This window comes from Podarcis melisellensis (assembly GCF_964234715.1).
Source record: "Podarcis melisellensis genome assembly, chromosome: 2".
NCBI lineage: Eukaryota > Metazoa > Chordata > Lepidosauria > Squamata > Lacertidae > Podarcis > Podarcis melisellensis.
The window spans coordinates 47,545,471-47,569,993 of NC_138529.1; the positions used below are offsets into that span (position 1 = coordinate 47,545,471).

At 41.4% G+C, this 24,523-nt stretch overlaps 1 protein-coding gene and 1 long non-coding RNA gene across 3 annotated transcripts in view; one reads left to right on the forward strand and one right to left on the reverse strand.

Moving 5' to 3' along the window:
• The window catches only part of SLIT3 (slit guidance ligand 3), a 396,000-nt gene that overhangs the window by 361,741 nt on the left and 9,736 nt on the right, over positions 1-24,523 (reverse strand). For both annotated transcript variants that reach the window (XM_081899114.1, XM_081899113.1), the window contains exons 2-3: positions 3,706-3,777; positions 1,911-1,982 (exon numbers count right to left, since the gene is read on the reverse strand). In XM_081899114.1, coding sequence (XP_081755240.1) covers positions 1,911-1,982; positions 3,706-3,777 — 144 coding nt within the window. The remainder of the gene's footprint in view (positions 1-1,910; positions 1,983-3,705; positions 3,778-24,523) is intronic.
• Positions 1-24,523, forward strand: part of LOC309363150 — a 413,995-nt gene that overhangs the window by 348,954 nt on the left and 40,518 nt on the right. The window lies entirely within an intron of this gene.

Genomic DNA, 24,523 nt, shown 5'->3' on the forward strand with positions numbered 1-24,523 from the left:
AGAGCTCATTTACACAACCATTTGAGTCTTTGGCAACTGTGGGCTTTGCCAGGCTATGCTACTGGAGGTTGGGCCAGATGGTGTTATTCACCACATGCTAAGCTGAGCCTACACTGCCTTTTGGTATTCAGCTGTCAACTGTAGATTTTCAGTAACGGCAATTGAACACCATAAGCCAGTCTGAACTCTGACCATATCAGCACATGGCTCCTATCTGTCCTCTCTGATGAAAAGAACCACTACAACTACACCCCACAGCTTTCTCACTATATTAAGATGCAAGGTTTAATACATTGTGCATGAATTGGGGGGGGGGGAGAGAATGCAATACTTCTCAACTTTTCTCCTCAACCTCTTCTTCCTGTACACTTTCCTTATCCACTGAATGTTCTCTCTACTCTGTTGCAGCCAAACCATGTTGCTTCTCCATTTACAATTTTGCAGAAATTCAGCCCTTTCTCTCTGTCACCTTGGCAAAAACTCTCATTCATGCCCTGCTCATCTATTATCTCAGCTTATGCAATCTTCTCTCTGGTGTTCTGTTTTCTCAACTTTATACCGTCACATATATCCAGCACTCTGCTGCCAAAATCATTCATTCCCTGGCCATCTGATCACCTTAAATCCCTATGCACTGGCTTCCTGTCGATTCCTGGATCTAGCACAACCTGCTTTGCCTTTATTTTCAAAGTCCTACACAGCTTCCCTGACCATCTCTCCTGATGGTCTTATAGCCTGATATATCACTGTGCGTTAGAGTTCCTTCTCCAGATTCTTCAATTACCCAAAGATCTCCATCCATTCTCCCTTTCTGCCATGTATACTTAGAACTGTCTGGCAGAACAACTTCACATCTCTCCTTAAAGCCCACCTTTGTATTAACCTCCCTACTTCTTAAGGAACAGCTGATGGAGTTGGTTATGTTTAGCCTGAAGAAGAGGTGGTATGATAGCCATCTTCAAATAACTGAAGGGCTGTCACACAGAAGATGGCACAAGCTTCTTTTCTGCTGCTCCAGAGGGCAGGGTCTGAGCCAATGGATTCAAATTACACAAAAAGCAATTCCAACTAAGCATTAGGAATGACTTTATGAAAGTAAGAGCTGTTTGACAGTGGAACAAACTACCTAAGAAGGTGGTGGACTCTCCTTCATTGGAGGTTTTTAAGCAGGGGTTGGATGGTCATCTGTCAGGGATTATTTAGCTGTGATTCACACATTGCAGTAGGTTGGACTAGATGACACTTTGGGATCTTTCCAGCTCTACAATTCTAGGATGCCTATGCCCTTCAGGAATTCGGCATGCAACTCAGTTAAAGCATGTGCAACTGAAATATCTGTATTATCTAACTCTGTTGATTCCCCTGTGTTGAATTTTAGATTGTAAGATTCTTGTAAGAAACTATTCTTTTGTACTCTGTAAAATGTCATGCACACTGGTGGTGCTATTATGGTTATTATTCAGTGCTTTTCATAGATCACAAAATAGCAATCATAACTTGTTTATTCAGTTTTAACAGCTTTAATATATTCCATCCTCAAGCTCAAACCATTTCCCCACCCCCCAGAGTGAGACAGCTGCTATGTTAACATGTATAGTGGTACCTCGGTTTAAGAACAGTCCTGTTTAAGAACGATTCGGTTTATGAACTCCACAAAACAGAAAATAGTGTCCCGGTTTGAGAATCCGAACGGTGGAAGAGCACCAGCAGTGGGAGGCCACATTAGGGAAAGCGCACCTCAGTTTAAGAACGGTTTGGGTTTAAGAACGGACTTCAGGAACGGATTAAGTTCATAAACCGAGGTATCACTATGTGATATGTCACCCCTACCCCACCCTCCATCACATCAAGAAAGCGTTACAATATCTCAACTGTACAATTTAGATGGTTTAGCAAGAGAGAATACTTACAGCCGTTCAAGTTGCTTTAGATCCTGAAATGCTCCACGTTCTATTACACTAATTAGATTCTCTTCCAAATGCCTATTTTAGGGGGGGAAAGATATTTGTTGATGTTAAAAATATAAGCAATCTTCAAATTACTCAAATTGCCTATGTAAAAAATAAATACATCACAAAGGTTAGCTTCCCACTCTCTCCAAAACAAATGTTTATTATATTCAGCTAGCCTTCATCCCAAAGGGATCTCAAGGCAGCGAATAGCAAACCACTAAAATACAATGTTGCAAAACATTCACACTAAAATAGAACTATTAAACAATCTAAAGACCAGTCATATTAACTAGGGCAGTGTTTTTCAACCTTTTTTGGGCAAAGGCACACTTGTTTCATGAAAAAAATCACGAGGCACACCACCATTAGAAAATGTTAAAAAAATTAACTCTGTGCCTATATTGACTATATATAAAGTAATTCTCTTGAATAGGAATCAAATAAACACAGAGAAAGTATTTTATAATTACTTTATTATGAAATAGTAAGTAAACAGAAATATGAAAAATTATAAAATACTTTATTTTTAAATCTTTCGAATTTTTCAATTTTTCCCACGGCACACCAGGCAACAAGTGGTTGAAAAACAATGAACTAGGGAAACAGAGAAGATACCAACTCATCCCTCCCCAAATGTAAACAATTCCTGCTTAAAAATGAGTTTATCCATTAGTTTCTTTTCTTATCTATCATATGACAATGACACTGACTAATAAGGGCATAGAAATTAGAAGTGGCATAGGGGAAGGGCGGTGACAGAATTCCTTGCGTCAACTTATATGTTTGGTAGAAGACAGTAATAGGTTAAAAAGGTTGCAATCCTATGCATTACCTAGAAATAGACGACAATGAACACAGTAGAACTTGCTTATGAGTAAACATATATAGGATTATGTGGTACAGGGTGTAGTAATCATCAGCTCTACTTAGCTACTGAATGACATGTGCATCAAGTGTTAATCAGGCTTGAAGTATTGTTATCAACTTAACAGAAAACCATACCAATTGAAAAACTCTATATAAGAGCTATCAGCTGATTTATATCTGTCTGTGTTAGATCTGTAATGTCTCTTTCATGCATGCAAGTTATTACTGCGGTCTTTGAGTGACTAACAGCCATGTACAAACTTGGCCTCAGGCTGCAATTCTAAATACCAGAATTCAGCTGAGTTCAACATGACTTATTTGACTAACCATATTCGGGGGGGGGGGGGGACTTGTTAAAATCACACATTTTATTAGTGAGCATTTAATGGTTTGCTAACACATTTGCACACAGATATTTCTACCACAGCATAACTTCAATAAATCAGACCATTGTCTGTTGTTGTTTTTCTGTTGGTGTCACTTATGAAATGTCACTTAGGCAGTAATGCTATTCACACTTTTTCTGGGTGTGAACTCGCTGAACTGAGCCGGCTTTTACTATTTAGGACTGCACTGCTTAAGTCTAAGTCAATATCCTACAGAACTCTACAGAACATCCTGCTTACTAATTTAGTAAAGTCAATTTACAAGCAAGCGAAACAATACAATAGACTTATCAAAATCAAGTGTGGAAAGTGCAATGTGCCTGACATTGTACCTTTGAAAAGTGTACTTTTAGCATATAAATTCAATACAGTGTATGCAGCACAGCTGTGCATCAGCTTGAAGACTGACAACACAGAGGGAATTTTATTGCTTGTGGTAGATAGCTGCTGAATACTAAAATAAAAGGAACTGCTTTAGGGAGACTTCCCCCCATACTCACAGAACACGAAGATTCTTAAGCCCAGCAAAGTCCACCTTTGTAATCCTTGTAATGTTGTTTCTGTCTAAGTCACTGCAAAAGAAAAAGTAAATTCATGTTTGACAAAAGCACCTGCTAGGCATTTCAACAATTTAAGAAATAACTATCTGTCTGAGAGGGAGAGAGCGCACCTAGGAAGACAAGATTAATTTATTCATGCCACAAGGCATTTAGCAAGTTTGTAAAGACTGGTGTGCCAGACAAGACCAATTGGTACTTGAATAATGTCAGCAGCTTGCTGCAGGCAATACTACTACTAGAGCTATTACTGTATTTCCCTTTTCACAACTCCAGTGTTGGCTCTATCAGTCTTTTCCAGAACAACCACAGATGGCTACTCAACTGAAGTTAATTAACTATATGAAAGTCAGGGCACTGTTGCAAGCCAAAATAATAATAATAATAATACTTTTCCCAGTACTGAGCCGGAGCTGAACCAAATTTAAATGTCACTATCACACCGAACTAGTACTGGTCCGTTCTGCAGAGAAGCATGTCTGGTTTCCAGGGCAGAGCAAATTGGTAGTGCATGGTTGCCTATACTATTGAGAAGAGTAATACTTTTCTAAATACCGGCACACATGGAATTTTGAATAATTTGACATTTTATATTTATTTTAATGTATAGGCAGTACATTAAAAAAAACCTCTCTTGGTGTTAACACTGAAATTTTCATGTACGCTTTTAAAAAGCAAAATCCAGGCTGTGATAGTTTCAAATATTAGCTTTCCCTATCTAATACTATACACTACAGTCCTGTTGTCTATTACATAACAATGCATTTTTCCTGTCCCTGTATTATTATAAAATCTGCATCATAAACACTAATCATGAATAAAGATGCTACTTGACAACATGCATACAAAATGATTTTATGTACACATTTTAAACTGATTTGTATTATTCAGAATCTAAATTTCATTGATGCACAATTTGTTTTCTTCACATTTTCTGCTTCAGTTTAAACATTGTCTGTCATATCTCCACTTGTAGAATCAGTACTTCATGAAGCTCATGGTAATTGATTTTTAATCTATGTGTAATTTTTAATTAATATCCCATCCTGTAGATAAACATATTACGTTGCTGCTTGTAAATACTAAAACATAAAAAGGGCACATAATAAAAAAATGATAAAATTTAATCTTAAACATGTTTATTGAGAAGTTCCAGTATGCTATTCAAGGTTAATCCCAGTTAACCACCCACAGACTTGTAGCCTTAATGTACAACTTTAGAATAATTTTAGCAAATCCATGAGCCTGATTGGCATGACATGCTATATATATATATTTTTTTCAAACATGGAGTCAATTGTTCCAGTATAATTTTATCCTTAACAGATATGGCATTCTAGGGCCCTTCTCTCCTGTGAATTTTCATTTGTTTAAAACCATCATTAACTGGATTGTCAGGTATTCAGGTGCCATGAAATTATTACACAGGTGGGAAACCTGTAGACTCCAACTCAGTTCAGCCTGCATAGACAATGATAAGGATGGTGTTAAGTTATAGGGCCTAACTTACTCACTAGAAGACCAATTTCATGTAAAGGAGCTGGAACAAGAGAGAAAGCTATTTTCTTCAAGGCCCACCCTCAGTCTTTCCTGCCCACACCCACAAGGATACTTAAACCCTCGAGTGAGTTTAAACTTTCCCCTTTTTCCAGCATACACTTTCAATCTAAGTATTTTTATTTATTTTTTTGTCATGTAAAAGCAAGAACCTAAGAAGCAAATGCTAACAAAGACATAAAACATATGCTTTGGAAACACATGCAAATGAGTCCATCAGTCCTCCACTTGAGATTTGTTTGCAGTAAACTTAAAGAAAAATTTAAAAATCACAATGTACCACCAACATCCACTTCCTGCTCAAACAGGCAACATCCTTGAACTAACTGGCTCATCTCCCTGGCCCGCTGGCCCTGTGAGGAGAGAGAGACTTGGCAACCCTACAGGCCAACACAGTGAAAGGCCTATTATTAAACATTCAGTAGCAATTTGCGTATACAAAGTACTCATGTTTCATGGAGTTTTAAGAGAAAGCAACAAAACAGTATTTTGGCAGCCTCTTCCCTTTCCAGCCTGGTAGTCAACTGTTCTCCTCCTTAAACACTTCTCCATATTTTCAACTTTGTTACTTGCCACATATCACCACCCTCTGAAATTTGAAGTCTAATTGCAGCACTTAGCTGCACTGAAATACCCAACTCTGTCCCCTCCCACACCTTTGTTTTACCCCACACCCTTTAGCTATGTGACTTGTACCATCAGCTGTCCACAAATACGTAAAAGCTTCCTACTGTTTCCTTCACAATTGCCTGCGTATCAGGAAATTGTTGTTTCTGTGTACCTTGTACCGCTCTCTAGCCCCTGGGAGCCTTTGTGATAGCTCTGAGGGGATTTTCTTGTCTTGGGTTGAAGCATAAAAGGGTGGGGATTACCATATATTAATTTTACTGGGTTTGTGTGTGAAGTTATAATATCTTTTTACTTACTATATTGGTGAACCTGATTGGTGACATTTTGATGCATACCAAATGAACTGTTAATGGTTGGGGTTTTTAGTGTAATGTTTTCAGGTATACTTTTTATACTATGTATTGTTACTGTACCACAGAATTTAGATGGTTTTTGTTTCTTATGTGAACTGCTCTGAGCACAGACATAAAATGTGACATATAAATTGAGTATGACCATGGCCATTGCAACAGGCCCTACAGGTGTCTTATATGGTATAGCAGAATTCCAGGAGCTGCAGCCTAATCTAGAAAATTCTTTGGTGAGATCATAATCCTCCACTTTCAATAGGTTAGGTAAACAGTCCAAGGTGTGAGGTAAATTGTTCCTCATTCATCACAATTGAATGGACTATAAGTCTCTTTCTTCACACCACTCACTTTCCAGTACAGAACAGGGAAAAAGAGGACACAGGTAGGAAAAGCCTCAAGAAGGAAAGAATCATCCCACACTTACGTTTGATACAAAAATTTGGCACTGAACAAATTATTATCTTGGCCAACCAAGAGTTTGAACTTTTCCTGGGTCCCACAAACTTGCCAATTAACTGTGCCACAACTTCCTATTTGTGGCCTGCTGCTGCAGTTAAAAGCTAGTTACTGCCCTCAGTCTGCAGTTAACTTTTACTTCTTCTCTCACTCCTAATCACACCCTCCTCCCCTACCAGATCTTCCCAGAACCTTAAGCCTTCAAATATATTCAGCTGCCATCTGCACTATACATTTAAAGCAGTAACATCCCACTTAAAACAGTCATGGCTTACTCCCCCAAATCCTGGGAAGGATACCAAGAGTTGTTAGGAGAATCCTATTCTCATAGAGCTACGATTCCAAGAGTTCCCTGGGAGGAGGGATGGATTGCTAAACTACTCTGTGAATTTTAGCTCGGTGAGGAGAAAAAGGATCTCCTAACAACTCTCAGGGCTCTTAAACCACAGTTCCCATCATTATTTTGGGGAGGCCATTGCTGTTTAAAGTGGTATGATACTGCTTTCAATGTATAGTACAGATGGGATCTTGGTCATTTTTTCAGATCAATAAAAAGTATATCCCACCCCCACCCCCCGCAGTTCTAATAACACTTCTCTGTTGCTTGGTATCACCATATGTACTTGGTTTCCTGCTTCAAATCTGTGGTTCTAAGAGAGGAAGAAGACCCTCTGAGAGCTTTTGCGGGGGGGGGGGGGTATTCCCACAAATGGGGACGCAGCTGCTTTAATTATGCCCTTATTTATTTATTACATTTGTACCAGTTTTGCCTTCGTAGAGCTAAGAACAGCCACATATGGCTCCCAGATGGTATTCTGCCCAGGCCAGATCCACTTAGCTTCAGCAGCAGATTAGAGTCACATGTTTCAGCTGAAATAATGCAAGTCAAGAGGCGGTATCTGGTCAACCTGGCACTTCCCTCTTGACTTTATCTTAACATAAGAAACGGGCTCAATATGAAGACCTGTATGTCACCTGACAACAATCCATCTGGACCTCCTTAATCTTACATTCGAGACATATATATTGAGACAACCATTGGACTAGAGAATGCCTCATACTGCCCTCTGCTGGTTACAGTTCTCTCAAGAACACAAAATGTACATTTTCAGCAACTTGGAACTTAACTGAACTTTTACTGGGCTATTTAAGGGGAGATGAAAACACAGATTAGAGTAATCTTTTGTGTGAATTAGTGGGGCCCACGTTATGTTATACATTGAAGCCAGGGTGCTAAATCCTAATTTCAATGTTACAGGACTGACAGTTTGTGGAAATAGCCAGTTTTACTATAATTGCAGCTTTGAAAAAGTGGACTTTTTGGTAATGGCCAAGAAAATGAAAAAAAATTAAAGGCATTTTTATCAACATGTAAAATATGCTATTACAATCACAGTACTGAGTTTTGAAAAAACTAGCAACAAGACAGATGTTAGAAGATACTGAATGTCTGTTGTAAAGGAAGTACCCTCATCTTCAGGGAGGGAGCACCATTACCACACAGCTACTACTGAGAAGTCTCTGTTTACAGTCACAGTACATTGGACAATGCCCACTGATGGGACCATGAGCAGGGCCTTCCTCACTGTGCTCAGAGCAAGGATCAGGAGGTACTGAGGAAGGTACTCAGGCCCTGAGCCACTTAGGGCTCTGTACACCACTATCAACACCTTGACTTGCCAAAAAGTTGAGTGTCTCCATTAGCAGTGATGCAGGAACAAGTTACAACAAAAGAGTACATACCAATATATGCCTACATTGTTGATGTTTCCCTTCACTATTACAGTTGTGGGGAAACAGATTGTTGTTAATGAGAAGAAAGTTAAACCAAAACACAATTATCACTAAAGCAGCTGTAAAAACACTGCTAGCTATTGATGCCAAAAATGATACCAAAATGTTAACATAAATATATGGTGCACATTGAGTAGAGAAGGCGTTTCAAAAGCACAATGAAAGTTACAAACAACCCATAGTAATAGTAAGTGGAAGGAGCAATGTTAGAGATACGTGCAGAATTTTAGAAAGCAGTGAGGAAGTGCAAGTTAGTCAAGTTGTTCAACAAAATGTGTGCTGAGCAGAAGATCATTTTCAAAGTATTATCATGTATTTAATTCAGTATATGAAAGAAGAGATATTACTGCTCAAATGCTGTATCCTTCAAACACATGGTAATAAGTTTTACCGGTATTTGCTAAGGAAAATATGCACAGGTGGCCATCAGTAAGCTGTCATCTTTAAAAGAGGGTGAAGAAGCAGTTATGAAGCAAGAAGGGAACATGTTGAGAAGGGATATTCTGCAGTTAAAGGATGTTACACCATTAACAATGGACTTCAGACCATATAATTTCCATTTACCTGAGTTTGGAGTCCTCATTTTACATCACAGTTGTAGGGGACAACATGAGAGGATAGTGGCATCAGCTTCTGAACAGATGAAGTAAGAAATTTTCTTACTAAGAAAGACACTTGGGGCTGTATCCAGTGGTGACCTTCAATTCATGGAATATTATTTGACCTAGTGTTGCTCTCCACTAATAAGAGAAGAGGGAATGTGATTTCTCACCAAGTTCCCCCTTTCTCCCTGCAGCTTCTCTCAGCACCTTCTAGAGCAGTTTTGGAGATTCTTCCCTACCCCAAGGAACAGATTGGGGGAGGGAAACAGCTGACTCCCTTCCTCTTCTCTTAGCAGAATCTTCTGCTATATCAAAGACTGAGTGGAAAAGCATCACTGAATTCAATGACATTCTCAGTTCTTCAAGCTCACTTTATCACATTATTGCGATAAAATGTATGCAACAAACTGCTGAAGCACAAATTACTCAATAATTACATGGGTTAGAAAATTTCCCCTTTTAAATGGAACTGTAAATAATGAGTTTAACAATTTATCAACACTTTATGTGCTATTTCTGTATATTTAGAATGCCAGCTATTTCCAGTAAAAGCAGCTTTGAATAGCCAGGAAACATTAACATTTGTTTTAGCACTCCAAAAAACAATTATGAAATGAGTCTCATACATTCATAACCTGCATGAGCTGTGGCCCTGCTTCTCTCTCAGCAAATATGGCAACAGTTGTTACTCCCTACAACATATACTGTTGGTTGTGTTCTTCCATTGTAACTGCTAGCAACCTCCCTCCCTATAGTTCTCAATTCCATAAACTCCAACTAAGGTTTAATCTTGATCATTTTTAACTAAAACAATCAAGAGCTTATTTATTAATAGAACATTCCCAATACAACAGCCAATCCTCATAATTGACTTCAATAGAATAGTTCCAAGTGAAAGAAGTTCTGTAAATAACTAGAAGCTCTTTCCTCACCTCAGTAGGTTTATACTGAAATAATTATCTAGTAGGCAAACTGACGTTCACATTACCTATACTGTTTGACATCTACATGAAACCGCTGAGTGGGGTCATCCAGAGGGATTGGGAGTATGTTTTCAGCAATATGCTGATGACACACAGCTCTATTTCTCCTTTACATCGGCAGGTGTGGCAGTGGAGGTGCTGGACCATTGTCTTGCCTCAGTAATAGACGGATGAGAGCCAACAAACTGAAGCTCAAACCAGATTACAGTGGTACCTCGGGTTAAGTACTTAATTCGTTCCAAAGGTCCATTCTTAACCTGAAACTGTTCTTAACCTGAAGCACCACTTTAGATAATGGGGCCTCCTGCTGCTGCTGCTGTGCCGCTGCTGCACGATTTCTGTTCTCATCCTGAAGCAAAGTTCTTAACCTGAGGTAATATTTCTGGGTTAGCGGAGTCTGTAACCTGAAGTGTATCTAACCTGAAGCATATGTAACCCGAGGTACCACTGTAGACTGTTCCACGCTAATGGTGGATTGTGCCCAGCTATAGTCACACCCTTTGTGTTCCTCCCACCAGCAAAAGTTGGCATTAGAAGCATTTGTACAGGGATGGGGAAGGAACAAAAACCTTTGTGGGGGCAGTGCAGCCAAAAGCAGCTTCCAAGCCAGGTCTGGCTACATTTCCTCCAAGTCCCCTGGCAGGAGGCCCAATAGGCTTGGGTCTGATTTGGATGAGTGTGGACCATGCAAAGCAGACCAGAAAAGAGACTGCTTACAGCCAATCAGTTTAAAGAGAAAACCCCTATAGGCACAATCTGAGCTCAGCTGCTGGATTTTAAATGATTCCTGGGGCTAATGTAGAAGAACTAGTGGATTCAGTCAGCCAGAGTACAACTGATGTGTTTATTCAGTTCACTTTGTCTAACGCAACATGCAGATGATACACATTCTTGACCACTAGCCTTTATGATGAGCAGCTTTTCTTCATTATGAGTAGCTATTAATGTTAAGTACATGCAGCAGCCAAATTCCACTTCAAATGTGACTTTTAAAGACACTGGAGTATTACTAGAGTATATTCAAAGTAAAATCTGATACACACACACTACCCCCCCAAAAAAGAACCCACTTTCGATGCAGCTTTTCAAACTCAACTGTAAAACAACAACAACAACAATTTTTGAACTTTGGAAAAACTATTGCTATACCCTGCCAAAGCGTAATATTTATAACCTCAAGGTCCAGCCTTTTATGCCTCCTTTAGCCAACTCCTACAGCCAAGCTGGTGCCCAATGCATCGTCTGGGCACCCCAGGACCTCCATACACAGTGTGCTGGCTTGCACCTCTGAGAGGTCACTTTGGTGCTGCTAATGCAGCAAAAACAGCACAGGAGGCAGCAGTTACAAGTTACTGATCTCTGCGGCCACAGCAGGTGCTGTGATTCTCCAGAGGTCTCCAGACAGAAACCTCCAAGGGCCAGCCCACCAATTCAACAAGCCAAAAACCAGTTCATTTCTGTAGGCTGGGTTTTCTCCCGCCAGCTACTAACAACCACCATTGTGGCACTTAGATCTTGGCCATTTCAAGGTGGAGAAGGGAGGAACAAGCATTTTGTGGTTTCCAAGTAATCACAGGGCACATTTGTCAGCTATATATAGTTTAGCATGTCATTGGTTGCTAGGACACCACAGAGAGCTTACCTTCCCCTCCCCTGAACTAAGAGAATAGCCACATGACACAAGATGAAGAACAGCAGAGACACCTGTCAACTGTCTGAAATTGGCCCAACATAAAGGGAAAGAGATGGCCACACCCAAAACCACTACCGAGAGCACAGAAATTTGGCCTACTCCAAAACCAAGCCAAATTACTGATCCAAATAATGATCCTGTCACCATAAATATCTATGGTACTCTTTTCTTTTTTTTTAAAAAAAAGGAGTGTTTAATGTTTAACTTTGAAGTAAACAAAATGCTACATTGTCATTGCTAAGCTATGGGCAATGAAAAACTGGCACATGACCTTCTGGCCGTAACAGCTTTCGGTACGATTTTTTCCAACCCAAACAACAAACCAGACTTATTTATGTTGGCACTGTTGGCGGGGGGGGGGGGGGGAGACAGAAATGTACTTCAGGGTTCATGAATGATGCAGTAATGTAGCCCTCTGTGATGGGGATGAGGAAGCAGGCATTACACTCTCCCTTTGGGAGAGACTGAGCAGTTAAATTTTTCTTCAGCTGTGTGGCTAGCAGGATGTATTCTGGCTTTTAACAGTGGTAGCTTAGCAACAGGAAAAGGACAAAGTACCCCTGCCTATTGGAAGACTTTGCATTACTGTGGCTTCCAATCACCAGCCGCACATTGAACATTAACAAGGGTATCAAATCAGGCACCCAAGAAGCCAGACCAATGTACCATATTTTCCATGCACTGCTAATGCAACTGGTGGAAGAAGGCACTTCAGTTTGGTAACTCATCAATTTGCCAGGCAGCACTATAGGATCCCAGACAGGAGTTAGGGAACATCCTACCTCCACCCTGTTGCAGTCTAACCAAAGCCTCACTGAAACTTCATTGGTTGGCTTCCAGGAGCCCTAGAGGGAAGGGCACCACACAGGAAGTGCTAAGCTCACTGTAGAAAAGCCAGTTACCTCCAGCCCCCATCCTCCCTTGTAAATCAAGCCAAAGATCACTTCCCTTTGCTTGGGAACCCACCCAGAACCACCCCTTCTTTAATAAAGTAGTCAATGCCCAAGCCTATAACTGCTTGGACACACCAGCCCTTCCTTCTCTTGGTGCTCCTGAGTTGCACTTCTATACTCTCCAGTCCCCTTTCCCCCAGAGTCTTCTTTCCTTTCAGGTATTTGTAAAACAGAGTGGAAGGGTAGGTAACAGCGGCGCCTCTCCTCTCTAACCTCATTGTCCTCCCTGTGACACTGCAACTATCCTCCTTCTCCCTCCACTTTTGTTCAAGCTGCATTTAGACAGCACAGTTGTGTTACCAACTCACCCCCACAACCAGGAGCAAGACTGTACAGCTGTGAGGTCAAGGACATGCTCACAGAGTGACAGAGCCAATCCAGCACTTCCACCGGCCTGCACAACCCCAACTTTCCCACCAAGCTGACCTGCCTCCCTACTCATGCTGGAAAAGAGCAGCACCATTGCTGTCAGGAGGGGAATGGTGTGGCACCGCCTCGCCGCTCTGGATGTTCCTGCCAACAACCCCTTCTTCCCTCTGCCCCCCAATCTCTCTCCCTTCTGGGAAAGTCTCATAATTGAACTGTTGATTGCTGCTTTAGTTTTCTTTCTATCAAAATAGGTATTTTCTAGAAAAGCCCTGACTTTGAGGACACTCCTCCACTGAGACTAAAAAAATCTGATCATCCACACCTAGCTCCTTGGTATTTTGATTAGTGGGTAGGACAAGGCTCCACCAGCTTGACATCGGGCTGTTATTGGGTGGAACAGGACCAAGGCTGCATTTCACCACCACTTAATTTTCGTTTTCTTTTTCCACGCATACACTTATGCTCAAAGTGTCTTGCAACAAGGACAACAGCAATACGCCACAAATGAGCATTTGCTAGAACCATTTCCTAACAGCAACATAATGGCAAATGCAACAGCATACAAAAAACAACAACACTTGTATACTATAAATGTAGCAGCATTACACATCTTTGCAGTAGGAAAAAATAACAAGGGATTCTGAACCATTTCACCACGGTCCTAGATATTCTAGCCACTGCTTGGATGTCTACTGCAAATTAGCCAAGCATCAAATCAGTATGACCAAATGTCAAGGCTTCCCTCAGTTTCCCCAAAAGATCACTGCGCCTTTGGTAGCAGCAGTTCAGGCACCACTGAGACTTCCAAAGACAAGGGCTGGGGTAGCTGGAAACACTCCTCCCTTGAGGTTACTCAAAGTAAACAGCGTTTCCGTGCACTTTGGCACTTGCCATGGTGTCCGATTGCGCCAGAAGCGGTTTAGTCATGCTGGCCACATGACCCAGATGAGTGCGGCACCCCACAGTCAAGTTTGACTGGACTTAACCATCCAGGGGTCCTTTGCCTTTACCTTTCTACCCACAGGCAGGGAGAAGGGTCACCTTAGGAAGAGCTTTCCCCCTCACACACCATCTGAGCTAAATGTCCACTTCATTTTTGTGTTGCATAAGGGCTTATTCCCCAACACAAGGAGAAGTAGCGTGCAAATGTGTTTAGAGACTTGTGTCCTAAGCAAGCATGGTAGCAAACCTTTTTTCTTTGTGATATATTCAATACATGCAGCCAAGCAAGGCCATTGGTATAACAGGCAGTTTTTTGGGAGGAGGCAACAACAGTGGAATGCAGTGATTTCAGATAGAAACATAAACACAGACTACAATGGCATGGAATGCCTACTTAACATAAACACCAATCATGTGAGTTCAGAGCTTAGCTCCTTTGGAGGAAGCTTTACCCATAAACATGCTGCATTACCCATTTAATGTGAAGCATATTTGAGTAAAATGTGGGCTTGTGTGTGTGTTTTAATTTAGTATGACTTTCTACAAACAGGAATGTTACAAGCATGTGAGCCAACCCTGATACAAAAACAGGTTTGAATTGCTTCACCACTCCATCCTTCTGCAAGAGTAATTATATTAACGACTGCCAATCATTTAGAACACTGTTGCTCTCCCAAATCCAATACTGGTCTTAATAAAAATTTAAAAGTGGCATAATTTGGAAGATATAACCTTCCCAAACAAATGAATTACATTTTTTCACCCGTCATATGTTACTGAACAATTCAAAAAGTTGAAAATCAATTTCATCCCACTCATTATCTCCTGCTGTTAACAATACACATATCAAAGATGTCAGATTTCATCTGAATTTAAACATTGTATTAATTTATGCTTTTTTTAAAAAAAGAAAAGAAAAAGCTCTCTCTTCACTTGATTTTCAGATGAACTGCCAGCTCCCTTGTTACTCCAGGAAAAAAGTGGACATCAGCCCAGCCTTCCCCAGTGGCCAAGAGCTGCCAAGAGCTCCAGATTCCAAGGTTCTTATCTCTTGTTATGCTGATGTATCCACCCTTCTCTACAAGTGGGTCCTGTCCAACACTACTACTCAGCAGATGTCCATTTGTGCAATGGAACTTTCCATTCATCTCCACTCTGGAGCAGATTTTGAGGGTGCGCAAGGAGAGGAGAGGCAGGGGAAAGTCCCATTGCATGAATGGAACTCTGCATATGCAACACTAGATTCAACACAGGAGGTTTCCATACTGGAGTGTGGAGCACTGTCCAGCTGTGTATGGCGGGGAACACCTCACAATGTTCCTTTATGAGTATGAAGCACACCCATAAAATTTCCTCCTATTATTTATATAATCGTTCCCCAGGGCGGTTCACCGGGCACCTTCATTGTATGTTTTTGGGCACCAGGCAAAAACATTCCTCTTCAACTGGGCCTTTTCAACATTCCTCTTCAACCAGGCTGATTAATACTCTACAGCTTTTTTAATGTGTCTGTGGGAAGCGGGAGTTATTATTTTACTGTTTTATTTTTAATATATAAAAATATATACAGGGAGGTATATAAATCAAATGATCAAACAAACAAACAAATAAATAAATATAATAATTATCCGATGATAAAAGAGTTGAAAGTCAGGGAAGTCATTATTATCATTGTTGGCTTCACTTCAACTCGCAAAACCTCTACGTTATTCTCTAAACAGGTAAAAAAAAGGATCAGCAGTTGAAAATGAATTCAGGGATGGTTGACACAGGGCAGTGTAAACCAGCATGAATTTCATGATCAATCATTTAAGCTTTGCCACATCTCTCTACCTACCTTCCATTGGTTAGAAAACCTCAAAACCCATCAAACCACTGGTTGGAACAAACAGCAGCCAGAGAAGGTTTGGGATCCAGGGGGGGGGGGGGGGAGATCTTACAATTATATCCCACTGTCCTTTCATCATAGAACCACTGAGGGGGCACAAAACTGAGGGTTCCCTGGATGTCTCTGGCACTGGCAAGACCTAGACCTGCTTAGCTTCAGCACAGTGGAAGCCTCATGTTCAATAACCATACCATGGGTTAGCAATGGAAGGAGGATGAGAAGGAAGCAGAAGCTTCTGTCCTACACAAACCCATGCTCCTCAGCAGCTTTGGACATCTTTTCAAAGTGTTACTTCATTGTCTGTTCTGGAAGTATCGATCTCCCATACAGCATATGCAAGTAGCTGTTGGGGGTTAAAGACACACTGTTGTTTTTAAAAGGTAATAACAATGGATTGCTGTGGGACAGCAGTGGTGACAGGAACAACAACTACTTCTTTCTCTCCAACTGTTTTGTTACAGTTCAAAATTTTACTATTTTAAATTCTAATTTAAAATGCATCAATGGCTTTTAAAGCACGGGCTTTACTATGTATAAATCAAGACCCTCCTTTTGTTAGACCATTGGATAATACGTAGGTGGAGGGCCGATTTGAGTCAGCAATACACCAACTAAGGGTCAATATTTTCTGGGCAAATATTTAGGAGACAAGTCAATTGTTCATTCATTGTACTCTGGAGAGAGCAGGGTTGAGCCATCGCCCCAAATTCACATGAATTAAGTGTCTCCCAGGCAACTGAACTGCCACAGCTACTGAAAATGTTGCTTCACAACACTGTGGACTCATGTCCAGTAGCCCTTATTCCCGTAAGAAAGGAAGCATAAAATATCACACAGCTTCCTTGAATGGTACTGAACGCAATCCAATCATCTTCAGCAGAAGACAGCTGGCAAAGCTTGTAGAGCAACCTTCTGCCCAACCGAGTGGGATGGTTTTATTTCCCCAGCTACCATTCCAGTAATTCTGCAAAGGCTTTTCTTTCACACAGAGTGGCATAAAATATATCAAAGGTTCAAAATGAACACCCCAGAGTGGGTATATGAGATTCCAGAGATGTTTACAAACAAAAAGTAAAATGTAGAAAATAAAATTAACAATAAAAAAATCAAATGAGCTGTGTATTAACCACTGTTCTATATCCTGAGCCAGAATTGTGATTGGGAAACTGTTGCAAGGCTATGAATATACTAGCAATGAACTTGTGGTTTTTATCCTAGCACGTCAGCGGACCTGATCCTTCCTGCATCTGATCATGATTTTGGCCATCTCAGGAATATTTCTGCTTTAATTATTCCACAGCATCTTGTTGGCTGGTTTCTCTCCTCCTCCCTCTAAAAGGGTCCTTTCCACACACCACAAAGTTCTCCTTTCAGTTTATCAGGTTCCTTCCTACAACTCAAAAGCTGGTATCCCTGCTTTTATCCTGTGTATCAGGCAGGGATTAAAGAAAGTAATCTTCTGCATGGAGATGGACTGATAAAAAAATGCAAACCTACTCTAGAAATATACTTTTGCTTCTATAGTTACAGAATATCGTTACCCAAGTACTGCCTATTATTTCTTTTATTTTATTATTCAGTCATAACCCATAATTTTCAGGGTTCCTATTACTCATAGCTATCGTTTTAAAGATGGTTAAAAAACACCCTACTTTGTTCCAGACAAGCTGAGCATTCAAGACACACATTTTCCCAGCTCAAAACAAGTTCCTAAGATTATTTAGCAAGGAACTGCTGTAGGAAGAGGATGATAGATTATGAAAAGATTCTTAATTAAGGTCAGCAGTTTGTTGACTTCTAAATTGTTCTAATAAGAACCAGAACCACCACTGCGTTTGCCAGGAGAACATGAGGACACTTTTAAACTCCCACCCATCCTTCCAGATGCATTCTCATGTTAATATTTTCCCATTTGCTTTTCAAATCCCACTTGCACTGTTTTTATTACATTGGTGTTTCAACATATTTGTGCCATTAAGCCATATTAAGCGTTCTGCTTTCAACCATTATTCTTAAGGGCTTGGCACTGTGTGTCAGAATATCTTTTGTTCCAGCCTTCCCCATCATATAATAGCTATTTCCTGAAACTTGCATGGTGGGCCTATCTTCCATCACTCGGGATTGAAAAATATATTTAAGCATATCTATATTTTCTTTGCAAGTGAATCAGTGGTTTGGGAAACAAAATATTTCAAAATACATCACCACCTCCACACCAACTGTGGAATGTTTTATATCCTGCCACAAGAGAGCATAGAAACCAGATATTACTAAAATAAAGTCGAGTCACATTATTGACCTGGGCCAGTTACCTTCAGTCAGCCTAACCTACCTCACAAGGCTGTTGAGAGGATAAACTGAGGAAAGAGTGAACCATGTACGCTACCTTGAGCTTCTTACAGGTGGGATATAAATGTAATAATACAGTAAATACACATATGCTTTTTGAAGAAAATGGAAATCCTGTCTGGAAGCAAATATATTCTGGCGATTCCCCACACAGATGTTGACAGAATACAACTCCCATAATCCTCAGCAAGCATGGAAAACAGTCAGGGATGATGAAACTTGTAGTCCAACAACATCCAAAGGGGCACAGTTTCTGTCATAAAGGGTTGACAAAAGACCTAATTCCTTGAAGGAAATTTATGCTTGGCATGTGTAGTGAAACCAGTGGTATCAACACTGCTCACTAATCTCGGTAATACCAGCGCCAACAAAATTACAGTGGTACCTTGGGTTACAAATGCTTCGGGTTACAAAGTCTGCAAAGCCGGAAGTAGTACCTTGGGCTGCGAACTTTGCCCCAGGATGAGAATGGCAGCGGGAGACCCCATTAGCGAAAGCGTGCCTCAGGTTAAGAACAGTTTCAGGTTAAGAACAGACCTCCGGAACTAATTAAGTTCATAACTCGAGGTACCACTGTAATTAAGAAAGCCAGCACTATTTTTGCTGTCATTGCCCAGGAGCTGTAGTAACATCTTCTGTTTGTTTCCCTCTCCCTTCCTTCTTGTAGGAACCAGGATTCTAGATGTTGCTGCTCAGATGGTGATAAATAAAAGGAGGAAAGAGGCAGAAATAAGCAAAGCTGCCTCATCTCAAAATTCTGCAGCAAATGTAAAGCCAGCAGGGAATCTCCAGGTTGCAACCCAACTTCCCTACACTCCTGAAGGTCATACTGGATCTCTTTTGTAGGGCGATCCATCTTCCTTCAGCTGTGACTCTCTGTGAGGAATTCAGCATATCGCTATGGCAATCGTTGGATCAGTGCAAATATTTCAGCTTCCTAGATTGAATGACCCCTCCTCTCCCCCTGATGCACTGTTATGGGGGTTCTCCCAACGCCCCCATTACGCTCCCAGAAGTTCTTGCACAGGCTTCAACTAGCAGGACTCTTTAGTTGAATCTGGTAATATACTGTTATTCCATCTGCGGAGGATGATTGCGTAGCTCTACATTTTCTTGAGTATCTATATGCTGCCTCACTATGATTTTTAACAAGTGTCAGCTTAATCCTATAACTCGAGGGTGGCTAACCTAGGCCCTCCAAGTGTTGCTGGACAACTCCCATCACCCTCGACCATTACACACACTGGCTGGGGCTGATGGGAGCTGGAATGCAACAACGTATGACTATAGTAGCAGGTGTTCATTCCTAATCTACCTACTTAGCACACAGCTGACATTTTAATACTGCCAGTTGTGTGGAGAGACAGACTCCCAGTGTTCCAGTGATGCTCCCTTTGGGGCCAAAACACAAAAATTGAGTATGCCCCAATCTTAGGTTGAATTCCTAATGGCTAGCAAACAGGTCGAACCATTCCCACAGTAGTAGGAGGAACCAGCCAGAAAGCTGGTGCATCTCTGGAAGGAGTTGCCATGGAAAGGAATTACATAAGCCATGGCAAGGAAAAGGGATGAAATAAAATCTCTTCATTGATGCAGTCTGCCAGCTTGGCTGCTCAACACAGCAAAAGTTAAAACGCTACAACCACTGTGATGATGCAGAAGAAGACTGTGGTGGCTCATTATGTGTGGAGGAATGACTTTAGGGTTTTTAGTTGCTAAAATGAAAACGAAAACCTGCAATTATCTGCCCATCCTTAGGTTTCTCTCTCGCTTGGAAGGCCATCCCAGGCCCACAAAGGAAGTAACCCTTGGCATCAATTTTGTCAATATTCCTAGCCCTGGCCAGATTTTTCTCTAAAGAAATTCTTTTTCCTCTAAGTGAAACAACACCCAGATAATTGATACCATTCTGTGTGAAGACTTAAAGCCAATTTGGTTGGCATTATCCATGTGCAGCTTCAGCTGTGCTGTTACAATGAGTTACCTTCACCACATACATGTGTATGTGCGCATGCTCAGTTCTCCATGGCTTGGCTGGCTTGCACTCTGAACAGGAACACTCCACACTACAAGAGCTTGTTGCAGCTCCCATTAATTAGTTTAAAAGTTTTTGCATTCATCAGTATGGCAAAAGAAAAAGAAAACAAGATTTCCTTACTCTTAGTTCTTCATATTGCAATGACATTTTGCTCTCTGAAGCTGAGTTGTGCACAAGTCTTCTGCTCGCTACTCATTCTCTCCCCAAGCTACCACTTCCCTCTTCCCTTCTTATGTGCCACAACTGAAGTCTCCCTGAGCTAATTAATTATAGTTTCTTGTTACATCCATACTGGGAAATTATTGTTGCCAGGCTCAGAGCAAACCAGGTTCTTAAACTAACTTCAAGCTGTGGTTTACAATGCTACTTTGGATGTTTCCAGATGGGGGCTTAATTTGCAAACAAGTCATTATGAACAGCTTTTTTTACTTATTGGATTTCCCCCGGAAAAGGTAAATCAAGATTAAATGGGAGGGAAATATGGACTGGCATTTTGATGTCAATGACATCATGTGGACTTCACACACACACACACACACACACACACACACACACACACACAACCTTACATGCATGAGGAGAACCAACACCACAATAAACACCCGTCTGGAAACACCCTTTGTTCTAATCCTGGTATTCCCAGTTTAGACATCAGACAAAACTATGGTTAATTAACCCTGAAATTCTTCAGCTGAAGCATGAAAAGAAGAGAGGAAGGAAGGAGAAATTCAAATATATGGTGCATATCTTGGATTAATCAACTGAGATACGAGCATCTGAATGAAGTCTAGCTTTCAGCCTAACCTACTCACATGGTTGTTGTGGAGATAAAAATGGGGTGGGGAGCAGAACCATGCTCCTGGGAGAACAGGTGGGATACAATAATAATAATAGTACCATGTACATGCTGCTGTAGTAATTGAACTTTTGTGGTGAACAGAGCCCTTATAACACCTTAAGCACCTGTATATCTGTTGCACTGGTGCAGAAAACATTAGCTGCATTAAGATGCAATACCTATAGGACTGATTGCATCCATATGATTAACTAATATATTTGCCATGTTTTAAAATTGTTATCAAGCCACTAGACAACTAGATTCTTGCTTATACTGATGAAATGCAAACCAAGTATTTCACTGTTTTTTGTTTGTTTGTTTGTTTTGTTATTGGCCATTTACAGCAGATATCCGCCCGCCCCCCCCAGCTTCCCTTGAAGGCTACTGCTTAGGCAAAATGCAAGTATTTTACCAACTCTCAATTGAAAAGCTGTTAGGAGACCAGAGGCTGTCAGGAGCGGTCTGAGCAGACCTACAAGTGTTTTACGTGCACCTCAGCCTGTGATAACACTTAATTTTTAATCAAGCTAGCAGTAAAACATGCCGCTGTCTCACTTTTGGGATAGATAGGATAAAAGGCCTGCAGTTTACAACAGAGTTTGCGAAGTGAATCCATTTACTTATTTGCTTGCCGACTTGCTTCCACATTTGAGTGTTCAGACTGATAACATTTCAAGCAATCTGAGCAGTAGATAACAGCATAAGCCTTACAAGTACCAAAACATCCTGGGCCTACTTTTGGAATCAAGGCTCAAATTTCCCCATATTTCAACATGTTCTAACTGAGAATATTCAGAATGAGAGATGGGCTGGACTAACCCACAATTATTGGCACCTCTTGCTTCCAGGTAGCCTCGTTTGCATTCCTCATTAAACAACAGTTAAAAACAAACTATGGTTTAATGAGAACATTAACGTGTGTGAGTCTATGCTGCTTGGTTTCGCTCCGTTCCTCCACTGCTTCTACTGTGCTCCTGGAAACCAACTAGTGTAGAGAGTTAATCTTAATAAATACTTTTCAGCAAAAAACAACCAACCACCAAGGTCTGATCCAGCCATTTTGGGGGAGATACTGGAGCTAACTAAACTCCACAAATCAGGCTATAAACACAAAATGTTCCCGACGTCAGGAGAACTTTATTCATTCCATCCAAGAATGCATTTAAGCATTTATGTAACACAACACTCCAAACCTCATAAAAACTTCACGGTCAGCATGCCTGAGCCCGACTATTCAAACTGTACATGCTCAGAACCTGTGTTCAGCAAGTAGATTATCCTTGTTTGGAGAGGCACACGCAGCACACACAAATCCTGTAGTGTGAAATCATTATTAATTTATTATCTCAGAAACACTTCGCTTGAAGAAACACATTGCTTTGTGTGAGCAGTGTCTACAGCAGGGTGCTACGGCTGCAGGTTTCTTTCCAAGCAGAAGACAGAGAGGAATATGGAGGGGAGGGGAGGGAGGCCCATTTGGTCACACCAAGCTGCAGGATGAATTCAACGTAGGATTGCTCCATCAGTGTAAGCATTTCTGCTTGCCTAATGGAGTGGTCTGCCCACTCTTCTACACTGCTCCCTGGTGCACTGTTCTGGGAGGTACGGTATCCCAGTGGGGTAGTAAGCGAAGCAGAGGAGGGAAGCCCCATGGCACTAGCAGAAGTCCTTGTATAGGCTTCCGCTGGTGGAACTTGTTAGCTGAATCCCACCCTTTAATGACAGCCAATTTCCCATAGTGTAATCTGGGTACCTTAGGGATGGGCTTCTCGCACATGTATTAAGATCAGAGGCCACTTTCTGGGTGCCCTTACTTTTAGAGAAGAGGGGTGACCATAAATAGGGCCTTTTCAATTGTGGTGTACCAACAGTGCAAATCTCTCCTGGTACTGACTTTGATTTCTTTTGGGTGCTAGGAGAGGAGCTTATTTTTAGACATTGTATAACCTATCTTCTGCATGTCTAGTCAGAAGTAAGTCCTTCAGAATGATGCTCAAATAATTGCTATAGGATTGCAGCCTCGGTATTTTATTTGGTTTTTATACTGGGATTTCTGGCTGCTCAAATGGCTTAATTTATTGGTTGAAATCCACTACATAATTCCATGCAGATTTTGATCCAGTGGCGGTGTCCAATGGAGGGAAGGGCCATAGCTCAGTGGCCGAACATCTGCCTTGCATGCAGAATGTCCCAGGTCCAATCCCTGGCATCTCCAGGAAGGGCTGGGAGAGAACCCTCCCTAAAAGCCTGGGGTGCTGTTGCCAGTCAGGGTAGACAATACTGAGGTAGGTGGACCAATGATCTGACTCAGTATAAGGCAGCTTCCTATGTTCCTGGCTGCTAAGCAAAGAGGAAGGGGGTGATTTTCTATGTCCCCCTCTTCCTGCTACAGCCCTACCCCCCACGTCACCTTTCACACTATTCTAGAGGGTTTCCCCAAGCCGAACAATGGATTTTCCACAGAGGTCTGCAATAGGAGGGCAACTAAGTGATAATTCCCCCCCCCCCATCTTCGTGGGCAACTCCAGTAGATCAAATGCCATCCCAATCAGATTTGCCACTGGATTGTTTTATCACTATTTACTGTTTTCTTGTTGTTTTAACAATTCTAAGTCACACTGGGAGAGTCCCTTGGGACTTAAAAAGCAAGTTATTAAATAAACTAAGCTAAACCAACAAAAACTACTGCAGGAGATCCATGAATACCAGAAGTACATAGGTGGGGACAATAACATATGCCCTTTCTACCCAATCAAGAGCCACAGTGGCAAAGGCACAGGCAACTCGGTCACCCTTGTAGTTCTTGTATTCACACACAAATTATAATTATCAGCAGTGTGGGGTAACAGAACAGGAAAGCAGCTCCCATCTACATGTTAGAAAAGTGAGAGAGAGAGAGAGAGAGAGAGAGAGAGAGAGAGAGAGAGAGAGAGAGAGAGACTGTCAGACTGTTTGTCTGTCTGTCTGTCTGACTAACAGAGCACAAGAACCCTCCAACTCAGGGGTCAGCAACCTTCCCTCAGACCATGTGGTGGGCTGGACTATATTTTGAAGGGGGGGGAATGATCAAATTCTTATGCCCCACAAATAACCCTGGGATGCATTTTAAATAAAATGACACATTCTACTCATGTAAAAACACGCTGATTTCTGGACCATCCGTGGGCCGGATTGAGAAGGCGATTGGCCGGCATCTGGCCCCCGGGCCTTAGGCTGCCTACCCCTGTTCCAACTGGTAACAGATACAGGCCTTGCTGTGTTTCCCTGATCGGGGTGTGGGGGACTATGGGGTTACTTATGGCTGCTGCATCTCCAGCTT